The sequence below is a fragment of the Mus caroli genome, chromosome 15 (genome assembly GCF_900094665.2).
Source record: "Mus caroli chromosome 15, CAROLI_EIJ_v1.1, whole genome shotgun sequence".
In the NCBI taxonomy this organism is placed as follows: Eukaryota; Metazoa; Chordata; class Mammalia; order Rodentia; family Muridae; genus Mus; species Mus caroli.
Window position 1 is genome coordinate 48,654,821 of NC_034584.1, and position 10,705 is coordinate 48,665,525.

At 39.4% G+C, this 10,705-nt stretch overlaps 1 protein-coding gene across 1 annotated transcript in view; it reads left to right on the forward strand.

Moving 5' to 3' along the window:
- The window catches only part of Colec10 (collectin subfamily member 10), a 51,923-nt gene extending 46,913 nt beyond the window's left edge, over nucleotides 1-5,010 (forward strand). The window contains exon 6 of the mRNA XM_021183145.2: nucleotides 1,294-5,010. Coding sequence (XP_021038804.1) covers nucleotides 1,294-1,685 — 392 coding nt within the window. The 3' untranslated portion in view covers nucleotides 1,686-5,010. The remainder of the gene's footprint in view (nucleotides 1-1,293) is intronic.
- The last annotated feature ends 5,695 nt before the right edge of the window (nucleotides 5,011-10,705 follow it).

A 10,705-nucleotide genomic window follows, 5' to 3' on the forward strand; every position in this document is an offset into this window, starting at 1 on the left:
AATTAGTGTAATACGGATGTATGTGTTGCACATTAGTAGAAGCAAACAAATGCCATTGATTGCTCAGAGTCACAGTGTAATGATAGATGCCTAGGAAATACCAAAGCTGAACTAAGCAACTTAATTGGTTATAACTTCTAGTTGGAAGTCATAATAAGATTCTGTATCTTCTGACTGGAGAGATGGCTCAGGGGTTAAGAGCTTGTACTGTTCTTTCAGAAGATCCCGGTTCAATTCGAACCACTCATGTCAGGCAGTTCACAACTACCTACAGCTCCACTTCCAGAAAAATCTGATAGCATCTTCTGATTTGCATGGACACCCTCATATAAGATGCCCTATACAGAGAGAGACATACACATATAGCCATAAATAAAACCAAATTTAAAGATAAAATTCTACATCTTACATGAATCAAACTGTCATGAACACATCACAACCAAAAGTTATAACATTTCAGCAGTTACATATTTCTTAGTAAAGTTAAGTACCCCAAAATGAATACAAATCACAAAGACAGTATTGTGAGTTGAAAGTCATTTTCAATATCTAGTTGAATCCTGAAAATTCAGTACCAAAGTCTCCCCTATAACTGTGTGGATAATCTCAATTATTCTGTATGCCCATATTCTAAAACTCCTGAAGTAGACAAAAAAAATCTTTATTGTTCCCATTTTGTTCCTTGAATTTGCTTGTAATAAGATTTTGGCATTTCGTAGGGTGTTCTATGCATTAGGTTGAAGAGTATCAGACATAATGACTAACCTCAAGACGTTTACAGTCTGATGGAAGAAACACACAAGCATTCAGAGTAGATTATGCTGAGTGGTATTAAAAGGAGATAGGAAAGGACAATGAGGACATAGAAAACCTTATGTCTACCAAGGGCCAGTGGAAAAGCTTCCTATGGAAAATCTCATTATTTCTGACATGTAAAGACCATCAGGGTCTTCCCAGGCATGAAAGGTGTGGGTGGGAAAGAAAAATGCCACGTATACCTGATTGACAAGTGGTGAGATGCTCATGTTAACTGGGCTTTTGCTACTAGGAGTGCAATGGGACAAATACATGGAAAGCTAAGGAGGAAGGTGAGAGAGAACAAATGGTAGACTTTCATTTTGCACCTAATAAACAGAAAGGCAGAGAAGAAATGTAATGAGGAACTACCTCATTATAACTTTACAAAGGCGCTCTTGAACGCTCGGAGCGCATTGAAATGTAACAGTGTTAGATAGGAATTTTCTTCTTGTTGTACTGAGACACATTATCGTACTCTTCCTCTCCTCCTTGCAGTTATAGCAGGGATCCGGGAAACTGAAGAGAAATTCTACTACATTGTGCAGGAGGAGAAGAACTACAGGGAATCTCTGACCCACTGCAGGATTCGAGGAGGGATGCTAGCCATGCCCAAGGATGAAGTCGTTAACACCCTTATTGCTGACTATGTCGCCAAGAGTGGCTTCTTCAGAGTGTTCATTGGGCTCAATGACCTTGAGAGGGAGGGGCAATATGTGTTCACAGATAACACTCCATTGCAGAATTACAGCAACTGGAAGGAGGGAGAGCCTAGTGACCCCTCCGGCCATGAGGACTGTGTGGAGATGTTGAGCTCTGGCAGGTGGAATGACACAGAGTGTCACCTTACCATGTATTTTGTCTGTGAGTTTGTCAAGAAGAAAAAATAATTTTCCTCATGTTACACAGTCACCCTTTCCCTGTGTCTCCTAGTAGTTACTTTTATCCATCTTTGCCTTCCTAATTACATTGCTTTTGCTAAAATGACATAAGGGCTCTGACCCCCACTATCTTCTTCTGTGTTAATTGTGACAGTTTTGTACATGATGTTTACTTGGAACACTCTTGGAGACCTTTCTCTTGCTTCTCTATTTAACCCTCTGGCATAACAGAAGGAAGACACTAGCACTCAGAAGGGGAAGGGAGAGTTAGCTCTGAAACAATACAAGTTATAGGCCTTCTGTTAAATTGTCCCCTGCTATTCATGACTCCATTTTATTTCATGAACGTGTTCCTGTAGACATTCCTCACCTTCAACATAAATAATCAAGAAGGAAGGGTACAAGCCTTCAGAAAACTCTAAAAGTGCTAAAGCGCTACCCTCTCTAGCACTTTAGCACTTTTAGAGTCCCTCCCCCTTCCAGCTAATACGTCATTCATGGAGAAATTTTATGGGAGGCCTTTCACTCTCTGTAAATTAACGTTGATGGAGATGCCCTTTCTATTATTTTGACATCACAGAGATATGTCTGGCACAGCATTTGGAATGTGCTGAGAGTCCTCATTGGCTGAGTTGGCAACAGTTTACCTTGAGTTGCAGATCAAACCTCAAAGCAGCTTTAATCTGGCATTTGAAAATAAGCAGTTGAACAAAACTCTAGCTTCTCTCCTTAGAAACGGATGCCCGGCTTATGGGTTGTGACACATGATTAGATTGTTTAAAATGCTGGCAAAACAGTTAATGAAACAAGAGAAACAGATCAACAACATATGTTCTCCTTAAACCATCTGTTTATGACTTTGCCCATGACTAACTGGTGGTGAGAAGGGATTACTGGCATTGGCTATGTGAATTCACCAAGACTCACAAGTCCGCGTCCTACAGACTCCAGAAAGATGACATAGCTAGATGACCTGGGAGGGGTGAGGTCCCTAATTGACTAGTCACAGTCGGCTCTTTGAAGGAGCCAACTACTTTCCCGCTGCTGTTGATGCCACCAAAAAGCCAGAATCACTGCATTTGAACTGAAGTCAAACGGTGGGAACTTTAGAATTCCATATTTCCAAGTGTTGACAATTAATCAATATCTAACCTAGACTGTAAGACCTACAGATGTCTGTTAACCAAATTATGAACTTTCCATTTCCACCTCTGGGGAAAGTTCTGAAAGTGCTAATTGTGCCAAGTGTCATTAGGAAATGATGACTTCAACATCAGGTCCCCCATAATGACTTATTCAGTTCAGCTCAATAGGAGAAATTTGTTAAATCTTTGACATTTATCAGGTTATTAAAGGAGTTACAGAGTCTCTTTTGAGGATGTGGCATAGGGTATTCTGAAGGCCGATCAGTTTAATATAATTACAAATCAAGGCATCACGCCAAATACCAGCCAAGGTCTCAGAGAACTGGAACACTCAGAAACATGTGGAGAAAAAGAAAAGGCTGAAAGAAGAGAGAGGCAGCCAAGAGCAAACCCAGCCTAGGGCGGCTCCTGTTGGATTCATGTTTACAATTGCTCTGAGTCCCTGAAGTCTGAATATTTTGAACATATGGCAAATGCTATCATTTCCATTATAAATTTTTAATGTTAACAATCATTCTCTCAGTAACTCATCTCAGTTTGGAAGACACTTCTCAGAGCAGATGACAGTTTCAAGGAATAAGATCTATCCATTTCTGCCTGGAAGAACTTCTTAAGACATTGCATCAGAACTCCATGAAAATGAGTACCTTTTTCTATTTGTTTTTCAAGTGAGAGTGTCAGTATATAACCCAGGCTGTACTTGAACTCGAAATCTTCTTGCCTTATCCTCTTGGATGCTGGGTGACAGCTATGCAATTCTGAGCCCAGCTGAAAATATACCATTCAATGTGTTCTCTTTTAGGAAAAGCTCTATACTTCCTTGCTCAATGCAGGGATGTTTACTGCCATTTTTCAGTGAAAACAGTGCAGCTGTAAGAAACAAAGATATTAACAAATTGGTGATTTGGGGGAAAAGCAAGTTCCTATCCTGGTATAAGCTGAAAGTTCCCAAGAATGCATATTTAGAAGGTAGCAAGGTCTGTGTGCTGGGGTGTGGGGAGTTGAGAAATGAAGTGAACAGAATCCCTGAAGGCACTGCCTACAGAGGCTGAGAGAAGGTTGGTGGTGTGGGTTCATTTAGGGTGATATGCCTGTATCAGCACTGAGCAAAAGTTCAAACTCTAGATCTGGCCATCACAGCTGCCTAAATGTCATTGCTGACTGTGACTCTTCCTAGCCATGTTCTAGGGCTAATTTAAATGTCCTTTACCTTATCATTTTCTCTTCATAGAGAACCGTGACAGCTAAGGAGGAGTTAGGGTGAGGTATTTGGAAGAGTATCAACTAGACAAAGATATGAGTGCCACAAGACTCAGACATTACTACTAACTACATGCACTATGGGGTATGTGAAAGAAACAAAGAGATATATAAAATATTTTGATATATATTTACTTAAGTAAATGTAAGTGTACATCGGTATATCATAAATGGAAAAACCTATATTTAATTACATAAAATATGAGTTCTAGAATACAAAAGTAAAATCACGGGCATCTGGAGGGATATCTCAGTGGCCAACAGCCCATGGGAACTCCAGTTAAGTTCCCAGAATCCACATTATGTAGTTAACACTTGTCTGTAATTCCAACTTCAAGGGATCTAACACCTGAGGTGGAAGTTTCCGGTTTCTTTAAAAATCACAATTATGTCATGTAATGTTTCCTGGAAGCTGTTTAGTGAGAAGGCATATGATGTTTTGCTGAAAACAGACACCTGAGAGGGCATGTAATGTTTAGAAAGCATATAAATGAATCCCCACAAGCAGTGAAAAGTTGCTCTTGCATTGCAACATTGTGCCATGCTTTGCTAGTCTTTGCTGGCTGTGTAACACTTTGCTAGTTTTGGCTGATCTTTGTTTCTTGACTTTGTAGAGTAAAACAAGCCAAAGACCTTCTCATTGTATTCTAGCTGATTCTGACCATTTATTTTGACTTGTGGCAATTCAGCCCAGCCTTGAAGTTTCTTCTGGATCATGCTACTACTAGTAATTCATGTTTGATGTATGTTATTAGACTGGACTGCTGCTATCCTGACAATGAAGAGTGGAATCACCCTAAAGAACTACTTCTAAACAGGTCCCCAACCCCTTTTTCCTATTAACCATCTTTCTCCCCTACCTCTGGTTCAGGGGGCTAGAATGAAGATTGATGCATTTAAGAACCCTAAATAAAGTAGATTTTGATGAATCTGAGCCTACAGACACTATTATCTGGACTCCATGGGCACCTACCCTCCCATGTACACAGTTTTACACATACATACACATATATGCACATAACTGTAGAAGTAAAACAAATCTTTTTAAGAAAATAAAAGTGTTAGTTGTGCTGCCTTTAGAATATCAGGCCTTCATACTACAGCTGAATCCTTTCATGTATGAGGGAAAATATCTCATATCAATGGGGACTGAAGACTCTGTTCCATTGATCTTTTATACATAAACCTTTCTATAGTATAGGGATGTGTTTCACGGTGATTCTAGCAGATGCTCATTCAGTCTGTATTTGTATGCTTTGGGTAATTTAATAAGCCATTGTGATAAAATAAAATACATTTCATCTAATTTGCACTCATTATCCTTGTTCTGTGTTTTGCCGCTTATAATTGAGAAGCCTAGCCCTGAGATCAGCTGGGGAATCAACAGCAGGCTCTGAAGGAAAGGAGATCCAGGAGAAAGAACTGTCCTTGCCATGCCAAACATTATCAAAGCAATATCCAGTACCATAACATTCTCAAATGCTAAACAGTTTCCATCACAACCAATTAATCTGAATTGTGCTCATTAGACACAAGAGGCAAAGATGAAAAGTAGGGGTAGTACTCAATCAACTGGGACATCTCAATCATAGACAATTTATTCAGTGAGATGGAGTGAGTGTATTATACAGGATCTAACATCTGGGGAAGACACTATAAATAAATGGTTTGCAAATCCCATGGAAAGGGTTAAGGACAGGAGTCTTGTAGCAATTGGGAGAATGAAGTTGAAATTAGAGTCCATGTTCACAAAAACATAACGCTTCCATTGGAAAGTAGTTAGAATAAGCTGTGTTTAGGATAACAACACAATTTGTTAACTTCAGCGTTGATCGTCTACAATATGGTGTATCTATTACGTTTCTAGTGGTATGATGTTGAGAACTGGGAAAACCATGGAGAAGATGGCTCAGATTTCCATGCTCATGAGAAGAATTTAGTTTGGTTTCTTTGTACATCAAGTCTATGGTAATGAGGTTCAAGATTAAAGGCATTGCCAAGATTATATAAAGGCATGCTGCTTTTGTATCTGTGTTGTTTTAGCATAATCTCTCTTCTACAGTGTGCTAAAATAACTTGGCTGAAGAAATTTTGTAGGAGGATTTGCATCACCCTTTCTCAAAGAGTAACACTGACACATCTGTTCAAATATATTAATTCAACTATTTTGGCTTACTCATTTTTTTTATGTGAACAAGATGTCCCATGTCAATGTGTATATCCACCCACATTATTTCCTTATAAGATAGAATATATCTTTGTGTTTGTGCATGAATGAATATTGGCAAGTGACAAATTTTTCTTGCTTTATCATTCTGCTGATCTATACCTGACAGTCAGCAAAACTCTTATTTGCCCAGACTGTCAGTTTTATAGTGAAATATGAAGGGGATAACAAAGTTATTACCTCATTTTATAGTTGATTCAACTGTGATTGTAACAAACCTTATCTATAATTTGCAGTACCCTATGGGAAATAGAGAAGATTCTTGTGCAGTTTAACTCTTTATCATATGCATTGTTCTCATTATGAAACATATATATGCGTGCGTCCGTGTGTGTGTGTGTGTGTGTGTGTATGTATACTTGTTATGCCTCCAGGAGTTGGCTGAACATAGTCACTGGTTACAGTACACCCTTTGATATATTGAGAGAATTCTAGTCCTGGAAAGAGTACTCATAACTTCAATCATGATGCGTAAAATACCCCAAAAGTCACAAAAGCATAGCCAAGACTTGAGAAAATAAAGTAACATTCATTTTCAATCCAGTAAGGTGATTGTAAATATAAAACTGAGAATCATCGTCTGCCTTGTATGACATTAGGGAATGAGATTCTTTTTCTCTGGAAGCTCACAACTTTACATAGTTATTTACTGAACCAATTCACATAATGGAATTCTGGAGAAAGCTTGCTAACAGAAAGGGTATATTTTAGAACTAAAAACTTTCAGGACACGTTAATGTTTGACCTTTGTGACCATAGCACTGTTGGGGGATGCACATCCTTCAGTTATTTAAGAAATATTCTACTGGTACTTGAGTTTCTTGTATCTCTCTATTTCACATAACAGAGACTCTTGCATGCCCAAAGAAGCTTAGAAAACAAAGAAAACAGTCAATAAACACAGGGAGTGTGTTACTTTGCTCATAGGTATGACCAACTTTCTGTCCATGTAATTTATGAGAGGAAGAATTTATTTGGGCTCACAGTTTGAGCCCGTGCAGCCCATTACGTTAGGAATGGTGGGATGTTGAATAACTCACCAGTAGGAGTGTGCAGCCATTGATTACATCTAACACCAGGTCGTCTGGGAGCTGAGAAAGAAAGGATCCCTGCAGGTATACATTTCCCAGTGTGTCTGCTTTAGGATCACCCAAGCTTCTACCAGAACCCCCACTCAGGCTCTGTAAGTAGCCCTAATGAACTCCAGCTCCCCAAGCTGAAGTATAGTGGAATTGAGCCTTGGTTTGTGTCTGGGACTTTAGAAGGAGGAGGTAAGAGTTTGTCCAGCCTCCATCACCACCACCACCATCACCACCACCACCTAGAACTAAAAACTCTTCTGCCAGTCAGTAAGTCAAATGGAGCAGAAAAGCAGTCAAATTGCTTTTCACCTAGGTGATGTGGCCGTAGGTTACCAGCTCATTTTAGTGTAGACATAGTTGACCATACAGAAGTTTCTGAAGAACTTTCCAAGAACAGATGAAATATGGTACAGAAAAGAATCAAGTTTGACAAAATCTTAAATATTTAATTTTCCAAGACTTCTAATGGCCAGTGCATGGCTGGGGACTTCTGCTCTCTCCACTGCATGGAGTAGTTGGCCTTGCTACCTTCTTCACAACCAGTCGTTTCATCCGTGTTCTTCCAGGAGTTTACAAAGGTGTCTGATAAGGAAAAAGGATTTGCTTTCTTTCCAGACAAATTTCCAGCTGTTAAAGGACTACCAATCCAGGTTGGGTGAACCGAGATAGACTTCACTAAATTTGTGGTGAGAGAAATCCATTAGTTCAAAAGCTTACACTAAGAGAAGCCATTTTGAGTCCATAAACCTAAATGAGGAGGGACTAACTCCTAATTATCATGGCAGATGCCCTTTACTCTTTTTGGCAATCAGTACCAAGGAAAGCAGTTGTGTCAAGAGTAAAGGAACTGGGAATCTATCATCCCAACAGGTTCATGCAAAGGCTGAAAATAGTCTGATGAGAATAGTGTGAGTGGTAGTGCCCAAGAGCTAATAGAAAGGAAAGCTATGATCAAAGCAAGAATGATTCAGAACCTCAAGCTCATAAATTATTCAGGAATGCAAAGAATTTGACAGTAAAGACTACCAGAGACTTCAAATAGCAGGAACCAGGTAGACAATGGTTTCTGTTGGAACTGAGAGCTTGTGTGTAGAGGGCACAGCCTTTGCTTTGTGAGTGATATCACAGAATAAACATGACCTTGGTGATTTGTGGAATGAACATTGATAAAAGTCCAAGCATTTGGTATGACTCAAATTATTGAGTTTTCTAAAATGTAGGGGTTAGGGCTGTTAGCCATTTTGCAGACCCCTAGGGACATAATGCCCACCCTTGCATCAAGGAAGAGGTCATCTGAAGGAAGGGGGTCCTATACCATCTTTTTTGTATTTTCAAAAAGACTGACACAAAAAATTATTATAACTTAAGTTTCTAAAACATCTCACTATGTAGAGATGTCTATGGTTAGAAAATTCATAAGTAATACTTTCCCACTTATTTAGAAACTGCTCTGTGTGTGTGTGTGTGTGTGTGTGTGTGTGTGTGTGTGTCTGTCTGTCTGTCTGTCTGTCTGTCTGTCTGTAGATATATGGGTGGGTGGGCATAGCACATGCTTGTGGAAACCAGAGAATAACCTGGTATGGTTCCACAGGGGTCAAACACATTGGTGACAGGTTCTCTAAATGGCTTCCAGCTGGCCAATAGGCTAAGCAAGCTGGTTGTTGATCCCCAGAGACCTGCCTGTCTCTGTCTCCCTGTGGCAGAATTATTAGAATACCACCAAGCCTCGATTCTTCAGGTGAATTTTGGTGGGTGGAGGACCCAGCTGGTTTGATAGAGATGACAGCAGTTTGACTCAGAGAACCATCTGAACAACACTGATGTGCTTGAAGAAAATGACGTCTCCAAGTCCTATCTCTGTGCTCAATTGTTCTCTCCAAATATTCCACAATAGCCAAGTACAGTCAGTTTCTGACCCACCTTTCAAAAACATCAAGATAAATTCTCTTTTACCATCATTAATGGAATGTGCCTAATAAGTCTTTGGCTCAACTCTTGCCTTGCCACTTTGACACAGAAGTTATGTTACCCTTATTTCCTTTCATCTCCAATAAGCTATTGGATTATTTTTACTATATGACGCATATGCTAAGAATCTTAGACCTAGATCAAAGAAGTAAGGAATGACTTAAAGTGCTGAAGAAATAAAACTCATGTACACTTGATTAATTAATCAAGAGTGATATCTACCAAATTATACATCTAAGCTTATAGATCTAAGTTTCCTATCTATTACTCATTAGGATTCACTCATGTTGATGGTGCTCTGCAAACCCACACGAGACGAGAAGCCTGCACACTATGGTAGAGAAGCCCTAGGCAATCAAGTTTCTTCTTCAAAAGACTTTGTCAGAAACAACTTATGTTACCATATAAGACTTTGATTTTCCCACTCAGCAGCAATATCACACGTAACTAAAGACCACATTCTAAGATTCATACTTTTTTTAGTGTCAACTTTGCAATCTTATATTATCTGAGCATGTGTCATAAAACCTAACCTAGAAACTTACATTCTTTCCTGTACTTTCCCAGTTTGGCTATAGAGTACTATAGAATCCATGAGCATAGATTAAGACTTGATGGTACAGATGTGTGATTACATAAAGAAAATACGTTGAATATAAGAAGTAGGTTGAGATCTAAGTTATTCTAAATGTTTGTTCTTTGAGAGTTGAAATTTTTATCATAGCTGCCTGTCTCCCTAAATTCCTCCTAGATCTACCCACCCAACTCTATGTCTTCCTTTTTACCTCTTCAAGACCAACCTGTGCTGCCTAAATACTCCTGGATATGTGGACCTCAACTGGACAGTAGTTGACTTACTAGAGTCTGCACTCTTAGAAAAGACTGTCTCTCCCTCTCCTAGCAGCTAGCAATTGCCAATATCTCTATGGCTAAGGGTGGGGCTATGTGCCTAGATCCTATCTCCATGCTGGGATTCGGTCCAGCCAGTAGTTTCACAGGTTTGTGTGTATTGCTGTTATAACTCCTATGGATTTGTATTTGCAGCTGATCTTGAAAAAAATAATGCTTCTTTGTAGTTGTCTTTTAGTTCTGGCTCTTCCACTCTTTTTGGTCCCCTTTTCAGTAACGACCCCTGAGCCTTAGATGGCAGGGTACAGTATTCATATTATCTTTATGGCTGAACATCCTGTGATTTCCTATTCTCTGCATCTTGGGCAGTTGTAGTCCACTGTGTTATTCACCACCTACTGCAGAGAAGTTTCTCAGATGAGGGTTGAGAGATGCATCAATGCTCTGTCAGGTATATGAAAAAGTTTAAAAAGGGAAAATGAGAGAAAAGCACCTGGG